The sequence below is a fragment of the Caretta caretta genome, chromosome 2 (assembly GCF_965140235.1).
Source record: "Caretta caretta isolate rCarCar2 chromosome 2, rCarCar1.hap1, whole genome shotgun sequence".
Taxonomy (NCBI): domain Eukaryota; kingdom Metazoa; phylum Chordata; order Testudines; family Cheloniidae; genus Caretta; species Caretta caretta.
The window spans coordinates 248,309,502-248,329,747 of NC_134207.1; the positions used below are offsets into that span (position 1 = coordinate 248,309,502).

At 41.4% G+C, this 20,246-nt stretch overlaps 1 protein-coding gene across 12 annotated transcripts in view; it reads left to right on the forward strand.

The window, feature by feature from the left end:
• The window catches only part of DIP2C (disco interacting protein 2 homolog C), a 483,413-nt gene that overhangs the window by 340,060 nt on the left and 123,107 nt on the right, over positions 1-20,246 (forward strand). For all 12 annotated transcript variants that reach the window (XM_048837652.2, XM_048837656.2, XM_048837651.2 and 9 more), the window contains 2 exons: positions 10,625-10,716; positions 15,382-15,492. In XM_048837652.2, coding sequence (XP_048693609.1) covers positions 10,625-10,716; positions 15,382-15,492 — 203 coding nt within the window. The remainder of the gene's footprint in view (positions 1-10,624; positions 10,717-15,381; positions 15,493-20,246) is intronic.

Below are 20,246 nucleotides of genomic sequence, written 5' to 3' on the forward strand. Positions count from 1 at the left end.
ATGTGTCTGGTATTAGAAAATAAAATAATTTTTTAAATGGTCATGCATATTAAGCCAGACTTTGTTCAAGGTGTAAATCCAGAGTAATTCCATAGTCCTCTGGTGTTGCACTGGCTTTGACATCAAACACTCACCCAAGTAGCTTGAAGTAGATTCCCAGAATCTACTGCACTATGAACTGTGCTAATTATGCCTATCTGTTGCAACAGATAAGTGCCAGAAAAGATAGATTCACATAAGGGTGTCTCTTTTAAATGACTCCCATCTAAATATGGGATTTTCATGGGGTGCTCAAAGGGATAGTGCTTTTCAAACATTACTAAAACAAAGTTGATCGTTGGCATTCTTCATTTGCCTGGAGCAAACCAGGGTTTACTTTTCCTGATCTTTAGTCTAGCAGGGGCTTGGAATGCCATTGAGACAATACTTTTCACACATTGTATTTGGAGAGTGCCATGTTGCTCAGCGTTGATCCTTCCATCCGATTAAGAAACAACCTTGACTTACTGCAAAGCGAATCTGCTCCTAGACTGAAAACATTACGTTTGCAAGAGTGGAGAGGAGGGCTGGTAAAACAAAAGTACTTTAAAAATTGAAGTTCAGATTACCATGTCTCAAACCTTTCCCCCAGATTAATTAAATTTAGGAAGCAAACCTGTGATTCACCATTGATCAGTGGTCCTGATCTTTTTGAGGAGGTTTGCTTGCTAATGAGAAAAAAAATATTAGTTTAAAGATCTGAAAATATGTGGTAACAAAATAGCAATAGTGGTATTTTGTACCGAATGCCCCAAATAAACTGAGCAAGAAGAGGAATTAGTCAGTATTGGGGAGCCTATCCATAGGGGCGAAGTAAGCATGTTTCTAATACTAAAGAGAGAATTTGATAGTACAGTAGTGTGCTATATAGGTAGGGAAGCAGTTTAACTTATTTAACACCTAATCCTGGGGTTCTGTCATGATACATATTTAAGGGAACTGTGAGAATTTCTAGGAAGAGACTTGACTTACCCCTTACAAAGCTCTACTTTCCTGCACTCTTCAATAGTATATGTGACTCCATCTACAAAATTATTACGCTTATTTCGCTTTTAACTTCCAGGGAGTAATCACAGATTTCTAAATATACCATAGTTAGAGTTGAGTATGCACCAGTCTGTAACTATGCAAATAATATGGGGTCTGAGATATTCAAAAGGGGCATCCTTTTAGCAGAAAGAGTAGTGGCTATCTTTGCTTGAAATGGTAAACTTAAATCAGTCCAGAAAATTTTTCTCCTGGTATTGTTCAACTCCTAAGATATCTGAAACTGAAAGACTGAAGGTAAATACATTTTCCCCTCCAGTCTGTGCATTTGGCAATGCTTTTGAAGATCATTTTCACTGTTTCCTTTACATTTATCTTTGTTAGTGGCTTTTCTAAAGAGGGAAGAAGCTGAAGGGGAAGGAGAGGGGTCATTGAGGGGGAAGGAACGTGAGGGGATAGGGAGGTGGAGAAGGGGGTAAGTAGAGTGATGCTGAGGTAAAGACACTGATTGGGAAAGGAAAGGGGAGGCATAGGACCAACAGCCAATCACTCAAACCTGTAGAAAGTTCTCCAAAGGACCAAATGTTCCTGCTTTGGCATCCTCTGCCCTTGCCTTCCCACTTTTGTGAAACACTGCATTAATCTCTTGTCAGGATTGAGCCCATAAAATGTGGGGGGAGGGGGGGAAGAGAGAGAGAGAAAGAAACCCTCATTGTATCATCTTGTTTCTCCCTGTAGGGAAGCAGTACGGTACTAAAGCTTTAAAACCTCATCTGCTCTGTAGAGTGAATCCCACTGAGTGCACTTGAGCATCTGATCCTGTGCAGCTGGAGTTTCCACTATTTCCCTTGGGAAGCTATTCCACAATCTCATTATCTCCTTAACTCTTAACTGATATTCCGTCTGTATTTTATTTTCACCTGGCTGTTCCCAGTATTCAGTTATACCCCTTTGGAACACCCTAAATAAGTGAGTTAACTTGTTGGTAGTCACTCTTCAAATGCTGGTGGGCTTTAGTTCTTTAACTTGCCACACTTCTCCCTCCTTGTCTTGTTGTCAATAGGCCAAGCTATGCATCTAATTTAATCTTTCCTCAAGGATCAATCCTTTCAGCCCCTTAAATGTTGGGGTGGGGGGCAGGGAGGATTTGTGGTTTCCTCCTAATCGTCAACACCTTTCTGGCAATGAAGGTCCCAGCATCCTATTCAGTGGCAGTAATCGCCTACCACCTGAAAAAAATTCACAGTATTTAACATCACCACAGTATTTCCAATTCTAAATATTACTCCTGGAGGAATTCTGTGCCACTTTGCAATGTTTCAGGCACCCAGAGCAGACTGTGGAGAGGTAAATCACCGGGGGAGGGGGGGAGAGGCGGGTCTGGGGATGCTCCAGCCAGCAGCTCCTACCTGTCTGGGCTGGGGGTGCAGAAAGATGGGACTTTCTCTTCCCCTGCAAGGAGCAGCTGGGGCCAGGGCTGAGTCAGACCCACTCCCAGAAACCTCCCCTGGTTGCAGGAATCTCCGCACTCCTCCCCCTCAGCTTCCTGCTCCCCCAAGGGGTCTGGATGCCCAACCCCTGTGCATCCAGATCCCTTGCCCGCAGAAGAGTCTCATCCCCTGAATCTGCAGCCCTCTGCCCCCAGACCCCTCGCCAAGTCCCACCCCTCTCGCACCTGAACCCCCCCCTTGCACCCGGATCCCCACCCCTGCATCCAGACCATTCCCCACTGAGCCCCCCACACTCAAACCTCCGTCCCAATGAGAACACCCCGCACCTGGACCCCCACCTCACCAAGCCCCACTTTCCCAGCACCCAGACCCCCCTGCTGAGCTCCACACACCAAGATCTCCGCTCCCCCACAGCTGAACCTCAACCACCTTCACCTGGACACCCCCCCTTGGAGAATTTCATTGCCCCTACACCCAGAACCCCCCAACGAGCCCCTGTGCATCCAGATCCCCCTGCACCCTGATCCCCCACTGAGCTGCACACACCCAGATTGCTCCACCCAGAATCTTATTCACACCTGGATCCCCCAACATTAAGCCCCCCTACACTTGGATCCTGCGAGGCTGTCTGCCTGCCCACACCTGATGTGCCTGGTATGGAGGGACAGGACTCCCCGGGTTTCTGGGGCAGGGCTGGTCCTTGTGCTGTGTCAGGGTTGGGTGTAGCCTCACTGCCAAGTCCGTGTCTCGGGGGTCGGGGTGGGGGAGAGAATGCAGGGTGATCCCCCACCTCTGTGCAACAGGTAGCTAGTGCTCCCCACTACTATGCTGGAGCCTCCACATTTATTTATTGACAAATAAAATTTGCAGAGTTTTGCAAAATTTTAAAATGTGTGCAGAAATTTTTTTTGGCACAGAATTTCCTCAGAAGTATAAGTTTGAGGGGAAACTGCTGTTACAGTGGCAAAGATAACTACTGTATCATGGTGCAATTAAAAAGTGCTTAAGTGAAGACCTCCGTAGATAAGAATTCACCTATGCCATATAGAAAACTATCACTTCCTTAGTCTAAGAAGTGATGCTTCTTTCATATGTAGTCTGAAATTTCTTTTGCCTTTCCTCTCACACCATTTATTACACTGCAAGCTCTCATCCAATCCACTACATCTCTTAGATCTTCTCTCACCATTACCTTGCAAGTTTCTCTCTTTCATTTAACATGCAGCATTATTTCCCCCTAGATGTACTGTATAATACTAGCTTCTTTTTTTCCAGGTTGATTCTCATGTGTCCGGACCTTATTTCTCATGTAATTTGCATCATTGCTCAGCTCTCAATGTTCTTCACACCTCCCAACTTAACAGTATATATTTAATGTACTGCTTGCCCTTTTTTCCATATTGTTAAAGACTTTGTCCCTATTTATTAAATGGAATTTCTTTACTTAAAAAGTACCTTATGCCGTTGGGATCTTAGTTATGAAAAGAACCTCTTAGTTGGCTTGTTACTACACAGTCCCTATATAGGCATAAGTAAAACCACAGAATTGGTATAAATGGAAAATACCTGGAATGTAAGAGAATGATAAGATTTATAGGGTTCTAGAGGAGTTTGGGATTTGATTTGAAAATTTTAATATGTGCTTTGGGGACAAAAGACAATTTCTTGCTCATGCAAGGTTTGATCAAGCAGTCAAAACCCATATTTTACGTGTGGTGTTGTTGGAATGAATTAATGTGCTTAATATTGGTGCTTTCATCTAAAATAGAAGAAAAATGGTAACATGGTATAAAAACAATAGAATACATATACTGTAGTCATTTCTCTTTACAGTATAAGGATTATTCCAAGAATAATTTATTGGAATAGGTAGAGGCAAAAATGAAAACATTGAAAATAAGTTTGGGATTAGCAAGTGTTCTAGGCGTTTTGTCTGTTTCTTTAAAAAAAACCAAACATCGTAAGTACAACAAAACCAGTACAAAATAATTTATGGGTAGAGCTGAATGCACCATATATTTAGGCTGCCTAATACTTTCATTATAAAAGATTTTTGCAACCCAGTTTTTGAGAAGCTCTAACTTCATTGTTTGTTTGCTGTAGGCCTCTGAAATTTGTTGGGAGCTGGGAAGAGAAAACCTTCTGGTTAGAAAAGTGCTGTTCTTTGTCTTTTTAGGTTTTGCTCTGAGAAACTTTTGAAAATCGCCTTTTCCCTTTTGTCACTTGCATTGCTCAGGAAAATTATAGGAACATGCCAAAATAACTGAATACGTGAACATTTTAAGTCTGGGCCCATACTGCTGCCAATGCAGAAACAGCACACACGGTGCTGGAAATGCCTGGGAGCTGCCAGAACAGTAATAGCAGGGGAGCTGATGGGAAAGAGCCAGGTCAAGCTGCCCCAAATATCCTGGACCAGCACCTGGTCCCAGCAACCCATGCCCTCTCTCCTAGGGGTCATGGCCAGGAGCTCCCCACTCCCAGGGAGGAGAGAGATAACTGGGTTAGTCTTCCTTCCCCAGACCCAAAAAGTAGTACCAGCAGTGCATCATCTTCAATGAGATAACTACCGTCTCCTGCTGCCAGCTAAAGTATCTTGCTCAAGCAGCAGAAGCCTGGGCTATGGTGGTTAAGTTTCAGTATTTAAACCATTATGGTGCATGGATTTGAGCATTGTTACAGTTGTATGTAGCAAAATATTGGTTTTACCTTTTTTCTCCCATAAAAAAACCTAGGAAATTACAAGCACAAAAAACTTTGAAAGAACACGATTTAGGTTGCAAAGTCAAACACTCAAAGGTAAAATAATGCCAGATGGAACACTTGCAACCATTCATTCTGCCCTCTTGTGCACCTGCACTATCATATAATCTTTAATTACATGATCATATGCTGTGTTTTCCACAAGCCCCTGACTTGCTCAGTGCACACGGTGGACATAAAATAGGTCTGTTGGTGGAGAAATAACAGAACAACAGCCATTCCTTGGCAAATTAGGAAAATGTTTGCTCTTACCATTTAGCTGCTCAAGTCATGAACCTACCTCAGATTTAACAAATATTTAATTTCTAGTTAACTTACAAGAAGTGTCATATTGTGGTACTGAAAGAATGTCTGGCGAAATTATTTGCAGTTAACTTTGGCAGTCTCAGAATTGCTGTACGTGAAGATTGGTAAGAAACCACTGGCTTGCTTATGCTGAGTTGATGCTGTGTGGTTATGAGCAGCATACTGTTCATAATAAGGAAACTGATTGTGGTTTGTTTTGGCTCAAAGTACTTCTCTCTGCAAGCTTTTCTTTTATAACCTTCTTTACATTCAACACAAATGTACATTTACATTAGAAATTGGGAAGGGAGGGAGAAAAGCCCAAAGTATTTACCTCAGAACCACGTCAAGTAAGTGTGTGTGTAATTTTGTCAACTCATCTTTTATATTATATTTAAGACCTTGTGACTTCCTTTACCCTAGGAATGTTTTGCTCAATCAGATGTGCCTGAGTATCAACTCACTCGGGGCTTGTTACATTTCAGTGGTGTGAGAGGTGTTAGTAGGGCCCCCTGCATTTGGCATGAATGTATTTTGAGATGAGAAAAGATCTATTAAAAGTGTAGCTAAGTCCTGTTGCCACTGGCGCGAGGGCAGCTGGTACATTACTCAACCCAAAGTCTAACACCACTGGGAAAATTGCTGCTAGTAAATAGCCTCACACTGAAATAAAGCTTTGTCACACCTTTCTGCGCTGCCACTAGACAGCGAAAGGACGTGTTTCTCTTTCTCTTAACCAGGTTGTTCATGTACGTGCAGGCAAATTATGAGTTGACTCCAGAGACATGGCCATCATACCACACGCTTGAAAATACTTGGTGTGCCTGGGGAACAATCTGGTAGTTCACATATGTTTGGAGAACACGTCAGGGAGACCTGGTTTCAGAATTTGAAAGTCTGGCAAAAGTGCTCAGGCCCAGATTCCAAGCTCGTGAAGAAAGTGGCGAAAGAGAAGACTATTCTTCAGAAGACTAAAACTTCTTTAGTAGTTGCTTAAAAATGTGTTGGAAACAAGTCAGTCACTGACGGATCGGAAAAGCTAATTTCCCATCAACCCATAGATTTAAGAGAGCTAAAGAAGGTCTAGGAAACTATAGACAGTATTTTGCAGTGTTGCAGCTATGCTGGTCCCAAGATGTTAGAGAGGCAAGGTGGATGTTTTAATATCTTTTGTTGGACCAGCATCTGTTGGTGAAACAGACAGCTTTTGAGCCACACAGAGCTTGCCATTTCTGTGGTGAGGAAACAAGATAATTGTTTGCAGCAATGTTAGGGGGGTTAGCCACTTGAATGGGTGAATGCAAGCAGAGAACCCTAACATGGACAATGAAGACAGTAGGCACTCCTTAATAGGGATAACAGTTGGTGACTGGTGTAGGATTGATTTGAGAACTAAATGAGTTTACTTTCAGTGACTGAAAAATAAAGGATAAAAGTAGGTCAGTGAGAGGATGAGTAGAGAATGTGAGGGCTTCTGGCTGGCGGGGAACAGAAGGATACTACCACAGTAATACAAAAGTCCTGCATCTCCCAAAGTGCAGAAAATGATTGTATTTCACACACTGCATCAGGGATGATTTCATGAGTTGCCAGAAACAATAAGCAGAGAGTTAGCCCAGAAACACCTCCCAGGAATTCTGCACATTCATGAAAGAGAAATCATAGAAACATTAATGGCAGTTGAGAACATCACCGGTGACTGAACCCATCCTTTCTGGGTTTTGAGAATAGAGAACACTGAGACCATAAAAGATTGTCAACGTCTCCTTTGAAAAGGGAAATCTACCGCCCACCCTAAAACATGTAATAGGACTAAAGAAATTATTGTTTGAAGCCCTTACAACTAGCCGCTCTTCTCTAAGAAAGCTAAACAAGAAGATCTATTAAAAATTACTGACAGGGGATATAGCCAATCAAGTCCTGAGGTTTAGATACAAGCATAGCCAAGGACAAATGGGGGTAGATACTCAGGTAGTGTAAATCATGATAGCTCCAAAGAGATCAGTGGATCTATGATAACTTACATCAGAATTATTTGAGGAGGGCCAACAAACATGTGGACAAGTGTGATCCAGTGGCTATAGTGTGCTTGGACTTTCAGAAAGCCTTTCACAAAGTCCCTCACCAAAGGCTCTTAAGCAAAGTAAGCTGTCATGGAATTAGAGGTAAGGTCCTCTCATTGATCAGCAACTGGTTAAAAGACCAGAAACAAAGGGTAGGAATAAATGGTCAGTTTTCAGAAAGGAGAGAGGTAAATAGTCGTGTCCCCCAGAGGCTGTTCAACATATTCATAAATGATCTGGAAAAAGGGGTAAATAGTGAGATGGCAAAATTTGCAGACAATACACAATTACTCAAGGTAGTTAAGTCCAAAGCAGTCTGCAAAGAACTACAAAGGGCTCTCACAAAATGGGGTGACTGCGCCACAAAATGGCAGATGAAATTCAAAGTTGATAAAGGCAAATGCAACTTGGAAAACATAATCCCAAGTGTACATACAAAATGATGGGTTCTAAATTAGCTGTTACTACTCAAGAAAGAGATCTTGGAGTTATTGTGGATAGTTCTCTGAAAACATCTGCTCAGTGTACAGCAGCAGTCAAAAAAGCTAACAGAATGTCAGGAAACATTAGGAAAGGCATAGATAGTAAGACAGAAAAGATCATAAGGCCACTATATAAATCCCACATGCCCACATCTTGAATACTGTGTGCAGTTCTATTTGCCCCATCTCAAAAATGATATATTTAGAATTGGAAAAGGTTCAGAGAAGGGCAACAGAAATTATTAGGGTGTAACCATGCCTTCTTGGGCCACAACTGAGAATGCCAAATTCAGGACAAACTGCTGAGAAATAGGGCAGATAGACCCCAAGATTGATGGCTAATCCCCCATAGGATATACCAAACCAGCAACAAAAGTAAACTTCTGTTTCACCACACTGGCTAACAAGAAGTCATAAAAACAGTTTCCTTAGACATCCCAGTCCTTGTATTACCACCGAAAAAACTAGACTTAGAGATGAGTGGTTCTTTAAAACCAATCTCTTCAAATAATAGGTTCTTCTGATCCCAAAGGACCAGCCACATACCCAGGTCAATATATAACTTAGATCTTACCCAAAAATCATGCCGATGCTAGTCCTTTAGTATTTAAAATCTAAAGGTTTATTCGTAAAAAGAAAGAAAGAAAAAGGTGAAAGTTAAAATTGGTTAAAGGAGTCAAATACATACAGTAAAGTGCATCTGGATGGGTATAAACACAAACTTAAGACTCGTGGTGGAATTAATGCTTCATGGACTGAATAAATGGCTGACGCTGTGAGGTGCAGAGTCCCCTTAACTCTCATTGGCATCAAACAAGGGATAAAACTTATTCAGTCTTTATGTGTATATCAAGTTAGGAAGTGTTTTGTGTAAAGATGGTTCTTTCTTGCAATTCTGAACTGTTTGCCTTTTCCTTCTCCAGCGCGCTCTATTTGCACTACTTGTTCCATAAGGGAACCTTTTAGAAATCAAAGCTGTTGGTTACCTATTTTCCTCTTCACTTCTTTTAAGGTCTGATCATGCTTGCTTGTCAAATTTAATTCTGAAACAATTATTGAGCATTGTAAATAGCTCTGAGTGAAATACCTTGAGGTTAGAGGTTCACTTTAAAATAAAAGTGGTGAGCTGGAAACTAGTTCTATTGTTGTGGTGACAATTTCTAGTATTTAAGGAAAAATCCTGTAGGCACACAATAGCTTGTCTATACAGTGGGATTTCTTGTGCATTAACATGTTGTGCATTAATTGGTCTGTGTAGATCCTGCTGGTATGCTGTAAAAAACCACAAGAGAACCTTTAGTATGTACCAGCAGGGTCTACATGGACCAGTGAATGAGAAATATGTTAGTGCGCTTTAGAAATCACACCCTGTTAGTAAACTACATGAGACAAGCCCAAATATACCTGCTCAGTTCCCAGTGGAGCAGAAATTGGGATTTTTAAAATGTTGAAGATAATCTCTTCTTTAAATATTAATTTTATTGTGTTGGTGCCTAAAGGCCAACTGGGACCAAGTCCCTATTATGCTAGTTATTGTATAAGTAATATAAAGTCCCTGTTCTGAAGAGCATACATAGTCTAACTAGACAAGACAGACGAAGAGTGGGGGAAAGGGATACAATATGCAAACCATCGATGTTTGTTTATAAATGTCATGTTACGGCCATGACTTGTTTTTAAACAATTCTTTGGGTGGGGTCTTGATTGTGAGGGCTTAGTTAATGGAAAGGCAAAGGGAGGGGGGGAAATGGGGAGGAGAGAGGGAAGGAGGCTGAGCACAAATGGCAGTGCAGTTGAAGCTGAGGTGAAGACACTGTGGGAGAACGTTGGAGCAACAGCTAGTCAGCAGAGGGGAGAGACTGTACAGAATAAAAATTGTAGAAAGCACCTTAATACATCATCCGTGTCCAGGGGTCCCTGCTGCTTCTGTGCCAGCTCCTCCAGGTAGTTTCTTTGTCCTGGGGAGGGATTGGCATTTTTCTGGAATTGTTCTTTTGCATCCTCAGCCCACGTGGCTAGGGGTTGGGCTATGTGCCACATGGTTCCTAGTTATGCCTTTGGAGGGAGGTGGAGGGGACCACCCCTGCATAGTTCTGCCAGGTGGGAGTTCAGCTTTCCGTGTCTGCTCTACATCAATTAATGATGATTCGGCCGTCTGTCTCTGCCTGGGCTAAATGTTATCCCAGCCACTTGAAACAGTTGAGTGCTGCAGGCAGTAGAATAGAACCCAGAGTTCAGATCTTGGCAGGTAGAGGAAAAGGAACTAAAGGAAAAATTAACTTAAAATATAAAGAGAGCTTGAGATTTTCCTTTTTTATTATAATGCTTCATATGATAGATAAATGTTCAAATAAACATCTGTGTTTAAATGTATCCACAATATTCCCTTTGGGTTCAGGTGGAGCCTCATGTGTACACCCAGTAGCAAAGTCCTACCCTAAATGTTCCTGCTATTTAGTCCCTTTGGTCTAGAGGTGCATTTTTCCTTTATCATTTTACAAGTAAATTTTGAAGATTAATTTAAAAGTTAATTTTACAAATTATTTATTACTAGGCAAACTTTGGACCAGAAGTATGAAGGTTGCTTACAATATACTGCATAAATTAGGCACGAAACAAGAACCAATGGTGCGACCTGGAGACAGGGTAAGTATCTCAATGGTTTATTAACAGACATTAAATACACTCTGAGAAGATGTGAATGTGGATTTGGAGGGCACATAGAAAGTGATAAAATCAAATGTGGAGAAAATCTGTTGCTTTTTATCCATAGAGGGACTGGCAGTTTGTGTGGTGGTTTATATATCTGCTTTGCTACTCACTGAGTAGTAACTTGAGTTTGTTGCAAAATCAGCAATAAGCTTTCCCATGAAAAAAAATATATATTTTTTTTTTGATGAAAGAAAGAACAACTGGTCTTGTTTGCAAAGATTTCTGCATACAAAGAGCATGGAGGATAATAGACCATGCTGTCATGTTGGTAAAACGTATTTAATATAATGACTTTGTGGCTGCTGAGATGATGGATGCAAAAGAGGCATTGCTTAAGATGAGGTGAAAATGTGAGCATCCTTTGGCAGAACTGGACACACATATAATTCTTAGACCATTATAAGTGTGAGCTTGCTTCCTGAGCAAGAATCAGAGTTTTGAATGTGGGACTGGGATTAAGTACTTCCATGATCTAATGCTGCCACTGCCTTATTTGGCATAGATTTGGACAAGTCATTTAATCTCTTCTGACCCTGTACAACTGAGAAGCTGCCAAGGCTTATATGTATTGACTTCCTGAAACATAAACAACCCCAAGCAAACATTCCTGTCCCCAACCTCTGCCCAATTGTCAAGTTGTCCAAGTGGTTGGGACAGAAACTGAACTGAATGCCCATTATAGCTGAGCATGCTCAATGCTTGAGAGAATGGATGATTAGCTAAGCTGACCTGTCCATGTCACTTAGAGGATCCTCCAGTGTTGTCTTTGGGGTTGGGAAGAGAGCAGAGTGGGCTTCTGTATTTTGACACTTAGTGTCAAACATGGTGGTTCCCATCTGTCTCTGTCCTCTGTAAAAGAAAGATAGTAATATCAGCCCTACTTCCTCACAGAGTTCTGAAGACTAATTCTTCTATGAAGATGTAAAGTTTGGAAGTCCTTTCCTTTCTGGTGTACTAAGTAACTTCACTCATTCAAGTCTATCCTCAAAAAACCGTTATCCATAAAGCCTTCCAGAACTTACCTCTGTATAATTACCTCAGGGTATGTCTACACAGCAACTAGACACCCACAGCTGGTCCGTGCCAGCTGACTCAGGCTCACAGGGCTTGGGCTGTGGGGTTGTTTCATTGCTGTGTAGACTTCTGGGCTTGGGCTGGAGCCTGTGCTCTGGGACCCTGCAAGATGGACCCAGCAATGAAATAGGACAGGCCAGCCATGGGTGTCTAGTGGCTGTGTAAACATACCCTCAGGAGCCTCAAATTCACACCTTTTCCCCCTTGTACTGTATGCAATAAATGTATAGTTGTATGCAGTATGTTCCTTAGGGCAGGGACTGTTTAACCTCTGTAAAATGAGCATAGTTAATGTTTTCCAAATAAAAGAATTTTCAGAAATATTTCCTAAATTTCTTTTAGAAATAAAACATAAAGAAGCAAACTAAAGAGTCTTTTTAAACTGATGTTTAAACAAAATCTCTTTCTACAGTGGCAGTTAGCCAGTACTAATCAACAGAATCTTTTCTTTCTCTTTGATTTACAACAGAGTCTAAGCAACAGTAGGACAAACAAATTGTTGATTCTCATTAAATTTACTTGCACAAAGAATCCTTTGAAAGGAGGAATGTTCAGATACACCGTATCCGTATATCTTGTATTTACTGCCTGTCTCCTTGTAGTAAATTACTGCACAGTGATCCCTAAGATTTCCTAACCCTAAAAAGGATTTGTTGGTGATTCAGACCTAAAGCTGAAACTCTAGCAAGAGTAAGACAAGTAAAATCTTCCCTTTGTTCAAATCAATTGAAGTTCTTATTCTAAAATAACTCCCTGTAGATTACAGTGAAGCTAGATGTTTATAGCTGAGTGGTGAAGGCATATACTTTGCATTGTATAATATCTTACCCAACATCTTTTGTAATTTAAAGTAATTTCAAATTGAAGATGAGTTGCTCCTGTACTCCTCATGTTCTGAGCAGATATTCTGTTCACTTTCCCCATTGCAGTGCCATAAAAGTTTTTTTAACTTCTTTGAAAATAGGAGTTCGCATCATGTGGCAATAGAGGAGTGCTTTATAGCACTAAATTAAATACAGGTGGACACTGGCAATCTTTTCTAAATGAAAATGAAACTGTTTCCTTATGGACACGATATGGAATACTCCAAAATGCCTTTTCCTTAAAGTCTGATCTCATGCTACTCATACCCCGTGTCTGTGTTGAACAAAAATGAAGCATGGTTCTATGAAATATCTACTGTCTTTACATATTTCCCTCTGGCTAGATACACTTCCATATGTTTTGTTTTCCTCCTTTTTAATTTTTACAGGTTTGTTAGTGATTAGTGTCTGAGATATTCAAAAGCACCTAAGTCACTTAAGTGCCCAATACGCCCCTAACTCCCTTAAGTGCCTTTAAAAATACTAGCCAGAATCTATTCTGACATATTTGCTAACTGTCCCAGCTGACCTACTCCCAGGGACTGGGCACCACTTTACTGGAATAAAACAACACAAAACCCTACATCTAAACTACTTAACAAAAAGGAGTTGCATCTGTCTTCCACTCCTTCATGAGAAGGCTGTCTCTTTAGACTGTCAGTTCTTGAGGACAGGGGCTATTTTATAGGTTGTAAAGGAGCCTATAAAAATACTTTGTCCAAAATGTAAGCTTTGTGCTCTCCAACGCGCACTCGAAAGTTTTACTGCTGAGTGTGAAGCAGCTCGAATGAGAATCAGCGCCTCCAAATCAGAGGCCATGGTCCTCTCCCGGAAGAAAGTGGACTTCTCTCTCCTGATGAGGGTAGCAGGTTGCCATTAGTGAAAGAGTTCAAGTATCTAGGGGTCTTGTTCACAAGTGATGGGAAGCAGGAGCAGGAAATCTACTGGTGGATTGGGGCAGCGGCAGCAGTGATTCAGGCACTGTACCAATCCATGGTGGTGAAGCGAGTGCTGAGTTGTCGGACGAAACTCTCGGTTTATAGGTCGCTATACGTCCCCATCCTCGCCTATTGTCATGAACTTTGGGTAATGACTGAAAGGATGAGATTGTGGGTACAAGAGGAGCAAATGAGATTTCTTTGCAGAGTGGCTGGGCTTACTCTCCGAGACAGGTGAAGAGCTGGGAGGGCCTCAGAGTAGAGCCGCTATTCCTCCGGATCAAGAGGAGCCAGTTGAGGTGGTTTGGGCACCTGATAAGGATGCCCTCTGGGAGGCTTCTGTTGGAACTCTACCGGGCACGTACCATTGGGTGAAGGCCCCGAGGCAAACCCAGGACATGCTGAAGGGATTATATCTCCTGGCTGGCCTGGGAACACTAGGGAGAAGCTGGAACCTCTTGTGGAGGAAAAGGAGATCTGGTCCTCACCAAAAAAAGTGGCATAAAGGAGGAAGAAGAAGAAAGTGGAAGCTATATGCCAACTGTTTTTTCAAAACACAAGAGCAATGGGAATGCATCAAGTAATTTTTTCCCCAAAGATTAAGGGCGTCCTAACATTCCCCTGTAGTTATTACTGCAATGTTCATCTTGCACTGAACAAGAACTTCAAAATGAAATTGGCTAGTCTGTTTGTTAGTTGTTGGGAAAAATAAAACATGGGGAAGACTACAAATAATGAAGTAAGTTAATAGAAAAAAATTCCTGTCCAAAATAAACTAAGAAAAGGTGATGTTTGCAATATGTTAGGTTAATGAAACTTTTTTCATAAATTATAACAGTAATTGTCCCTTCCAGTATAAAGTAGCCTCAAAACAAAAGAGCATTCGGGTGATTCCATATGGCATCTGATCTTTCCTTGAAGTTCTCTTGTTCCAGTAAGCCTTGGCCCTAAACTTGCTTAGTTTGAGGAATCTGAGGAGGGTAGAAAGAACAGGAGTACTTTGTGGCACCTTAGAGACTAACAAATGTAGAGACTAAGGTGCCACAAATACTCCTGTTCTTTTTGTGGTTACCGACTAACACGGCTGCAACTCTGAAACCTGAGTAGGGTAGGAATTTCAGGCTGCTACCTTCATCGTAGCATTTATTGTTCCTGCATTGGCCTTATAGAGCATAGGTGAAACCTCTTCATCAAAGTTGCAGGAGGCTTTAGTTGTTGCAGGCGGACAAAACAGAAGGCTGAGAATAGTTGGCACAATGGTACGCTATGTTTGGTTACTCTGGATGGGCATAAACCCATTTCTGTTTTCAGTAGCCTAATTTAATGTTTTTAGGATGTAAAACTTTCTATTTAAAATTACATTAATCGTATTTGCTCCAAAGTTGAACCTCAATCACGTCATTGCTCAGATGAAACTTGCTGGCAATTTAAAATGCAGCGTGTAAGTAAGTGCAAGTTCCTAAGTGGAGATGCTCACAAAAAGGAACGTGTATAAGAGAGAACAAACTCCTTCTCTCTCATCATTCAGCTCTTAAATGTTCAAAAGTTGTACCTACATATAAGTCGGGAAAAGTTTAGGTGGAACACTGTAAAGTTCATTATATCAGAGCTGTTTTTAAATATTAATAGCTTTTCAAAGGGAATGTGGAAGCTGTTTTTAATGTACAGTATACTGTAACAGATTTTTGACAATGTAAATTTTAACATGTCTCTCTCTGTTTCAGGTAGCACTCGTTTTTCCTAACAATGATCCTGCTGCTTTTATGGTAGCATTTTATGGCTGCCTACTGGCGGAAGTTGTCCCTGTCCCTATTGAAGTGCCACTTACCAGAAAGGTAAGGAACTACATTTCTCCTCCACAGTGCATTTTGAAAGTTTAATATCTGAATGAATCACCACTGAGCACAGCTTTGTGTAAATTTTTTTTGTGGTGAGTGGTTCTGCGTCTAAGGACAGAAAGGATAATACTGTACTATAGGTTATGTATGGCTTCTCCATTTTAGTAAAGTAGTATCTCAAGCTATCATTTTTGGTTACTTCTAATTGCAAAAAATATGGGCCTTGTCTACACTAGGAAAAATTTGCACAAAGTTAGTGTCACAGGGTAACTGGTTTCTATGAGTGTCTGAGCCCTGCTCCCCTAGACTGGAGCAGGTGAACCTCACCCAGCTAATTAAAGAGGGTTGGGCTACACCTGGGCCTATAAAGGGCTGGTAATAAACAGCTGGGAAGAGGAAGGACTGAGACAGGCTGATCCCTGGGAGCAAAGCCACGCTGGAGTGGAGCTAACTCCTGTGGAGGGTCCCTGGAGCAAAGGGGCCAAGTGCTCCAGGAAGCAACCCTGCAGCTGCAGCTCCAAGAGGGGAGGAGACCTGGCACAGGGGAGGAAGTTCCAAGCAACTAGAGCACCAGAGACCCCTGGGAGGATAGGCCCTGAAGCCAAGTATTGAAGACCAAGCTCTGTTTGTTTGTTAATTTTTGTTATAAAAATAAACCTCATTGACTGATACTGGGTGTGGCAGCAAATGATTGGAGCTGGGGAGTTGTGGCAGCCCCCAGTGACAATTAGTTCCACCAAAGTTAGCAAGCCTGGAAACCCTAATATATCTGCCATGATTTCTTTAGGCACTGTGTTAGCTAACCAGGTTTTAGAGCAGGTCTAATCAAGACAGTACTTAAAGTGTTGGTGTCAGCCATTGTCTTATCCATGCTAGGGCGTCTCATGTTGTTGGAATTGAACCAATCTCAACAATTGTGCTACGTTTCACTTGTGTAGATCAAGCCTTAGAGCATTCGTTCTTGATCAACTCTCAGTGTTGCTAACACTAAGAATTTATCATATGATGTTGGTTCCATTAAATTGGCTGTCATGTTCCTAGTGCACAGGTATTACAATCTTAGCAAAAAGGCGTAGAACAGAATGGACACAAAGACTCACCTGCTTGAGGTGGTGCCGGCATCCTAGGGACTCAAGGCACCATTGGTGGGTAGTGTAGGGAAGCTTATGCTAGGACTGCTCAGGCTGTATCTTTGTTGAAACCATCTGTCATCAGGGCTGTCCATATGGAAAGGTTCACCAGTTCCTTGAAACAACAAAGCAGACCAAGCTAAATAGATCTTTCAAAAGAGGGAATGTAATCTTCATTAACAGAACTATTCAGCCACTTCCAGGAATGAGGCTAGGGAAAAATACTTGTAAAAAAAATCTTTGAGACTTTTCTTTGAAATGCTCCAGTGCCTCAATGCTTTGGAGCAAAAACATGAAATTTGGAAGGGGGGTAGTGGGAGGTGGCCTTTGTCTGTGATAGTTATCCCTGTAAAAATCTGCCCAAATTCGGCCAAGTTCTGTATGTTCCCTGAAAAAAAATCACAGTGCACACACGTTCAGTAGAGACTTGCTAAAATTAACAGCTAAAATCTCTGAAGATTCTGTCTGCGCTGAGCATGTTCAACCCTCTCACAGCTCCTGATGCTGCCTGGACTGTAGAGGCACCATCCCCACAAAGTAACTGAACATGCTCCAGCCCAGAGCTATGGGGGTCCCAACAGGACTTGCCCCATAATGGCTGTTCCTAACTTCTCAGGATGGAACCAGGCCTTGGAACTGACAGCAGGGAGCCAGTACCTCCTGTGCTGTCAATTACCTTTCCCCTCACAGCTGGAACCCATGCAGTGTGGAGAAGGAAGCCATCTAATACGAATGCAGAGGGGAGAAAAGCTGGAGGGAAAGGACTATATTGTGACAAAGAGTCTGATGAAATTGTTACTGGCAGGTGGGGAGGGAAATTATGACTGAGAGCAGGACAGAGAGAAACCGGCATTGGTGTGGAGTGGGAGAGCTTGGGACTAGGACAGCAAGCCTGGAGGAGAGTACAACTGGCTGGCAAGGAGACTGGGATGAGAAGCCTAAGGAATCAAGAGTGGTACTGGGATGAAGAGCCAGGGGTAAGAAAAAGTCGGGAAAAGGATAAGTAAGAGGATGAGGCAAAAGGAGTCAGACTTCAGGAAAATGGACAGAAGAGTCTGTGCCCACTCGAGCATATTCCCTCCAGAGCCTGGAATGGACCCCAAGATCCCTGAGTGTCAATCACCATTCCTCTGCAATCAGAAAATATCTGTGAAACCCACTGGTAAAGCTTGTCATCCCCCATTGATGGTGGTCCACATAGAAGATAATAACCTACTATTGCTATCAGTTACTCCATTAGCCCAATTGGCAGAGGTCTTCATGATGTCTCTAAAGGTTCCAACTCCTTTATGAACTACGTAGGTGTCAATATGGTGGCACATGATGGAAATTCTTTTTTTTTTCAGTTTGTTTTTTATGTGTAATTTCTTATTTTAAAAAAACTCACAATATTAAAAGAACATTATTACGGTTGCAAAGTCAAGCATTCAAGACTCAGAAAATGCCAGATTGCAGCCTGATACCTTGGGACCTGATTTGCAGAACAGGTGACTACTCACAGTTGCCACTGAAATCAATGGGAGCAGAATCTTCAACATATAAAATGCTAAAGTTCTCTGAAAAATCAGATCCTAGGCTTCCCATATTGGACTCCCAAAATTAGTAGGTACTTTTGACTTTAATCTTTCTGTGCCTCAATTCCCAAAGTTCTGTAAAATGGGTGTAGTGCTATCCCCTCATGGCACAGAGGTTTTGTGAAGCACTCAGATGCTGTGGTGCTCTGTGCTATAGAAAAGCCCATGAGGGAATTAATAATTTTGTTTGCAGAGCAGGGTTTGAATAATGTGCAGTAAACTGGGAGTAGGGCCACACATTGAGCAATGAGGATAAAACAAAATATTGGATTAATACCTCTAACTGAGCACAGTCCATCCTGTGCGCTGAATGAGGCAGGGTCCTATGAAAAAGAGTATGTGAACATGTAAATAAAGGCTGTCTCATAATGCATATTCACAAGGGGGCCAAATTAAGATTTCACAGGCAACCTTAATTCTGTCATTTCCTAACTTCTGAGTGCTTGACTTTGCAACCTAAATGTTGTTGTTTTTTTAAGTGTGTGTGTGACTATTATGTAGAAAAAGATGAAGGTTTGTGGCTGCTCCATCATTTTTACAGTGGACTTAAGGAAAGATGACTTGGTCCTTATTCTGACTTATTTATTTTCACAAACAAATTTGTGGATCACTTTATCTGTAAAACTGTTCTTGAGAGGAAAGGATAAGGGCTATGAGTTTTGAAAATATATTTTTATAATGGCTTCTGTGGAAGCACAATCTGTGAATTTGCATTGGTTTAATACCAAACAGGAACCTTTTAGGATTACATTAAGTCGTGTGACATAAAATGTATAACTTGGTGCATTGTTTGGCTTTTTGGTCCCTGAAATTGAGATTTTACGTGTGGTAAAATAAACAGGACAGCTAGATTATTTAAATTGTAAGAGCCTTCAGCAAATTCCCATAGTAAAATTTACTTTCATGGTAGAGGAAGAAACATATTTGATCAACATAACTTCCAGGGGGGAAAAAGTCCTATTTTGTTGCTCCCTGTATTTTACTTGCCAAGAGTCATGGTTAAGTGTTAATAAAACATAAATCTACTGAATTGGATTTATTTTAAGATGTCTACTGCCACATTCTTCTCTATAGACTGTAAAATCTATTTGTCCAAGTAAATACACCATGTCAAAATAATTCCTTACTTTAATTTGGCTGAGCCTCGTGTGTGTGTGTGTGTGTGTGTGTGTGTGTGTGTGTGTTTCTTCAGAAATATTGAATTACTACAACAGTATTTGAGAAGGTGGGGTATAACTCTAAAAAATCAGACTGAATGATCTGTACCTGATAAATGATACTGCACATTCTCACAGCATGTATGGCTGCAGATATTTCTACCTTTGTTTGTATAGCACAGGAACTAGGGTGGAAGCAATGAAATAAAAATCACGCTTTGTGAACAGTCCCAGAAGGAAAACCTCTACTTGGTCAAACAGTAGCGGCTTTGCTTCTGGCACCAGCTGAAGGATGTGTCATATATGTGTCATCATACAATAGGCTAGGCTGTTCTTTTATGCTTCCTCATTATTTGGTCTCTTCTGTGCGTGCTTCAGTTAACACTGGCAGTGTGCATTTTGTAGTCTACATGTTCAAAGGAAGATGTGACCCAACTAAAAACAGCAGCTACACTGTAGGTGAACAATGGGTGAGTAGGATGTGTCTGGCAGCTGTGTTAATCTACACACAATACTATACAGCACGTATGTATTAAATTAGTATTTATAGTATTAGGTTTTATCTGGCAACAAATTTGTTCTTGCTGAGAATTTTCCGTTCTTCACAGCATGATTATTGTGGTATAATAAATTTTGCTAGAAATCTTTTGTGGATAAATGTTAGGCAAATACCCATCCCTTCCTACTCCTCTCCCACTTATTCTATCCTGCCTTGTATTTCCAGGATACCCAGAATCATTTGTAAGGTGGCTTAGTGTCTTGGGACAGCTGTCGATCAAATGATCCTCTAGGATGCAATGGACTGAAATTCCGTGCAGCCATTAGCTTGCCATTTAGCCTTAGTATACTCTGACATATTCTGTATTTTTTTAAACTTTCTTTTAAAATAT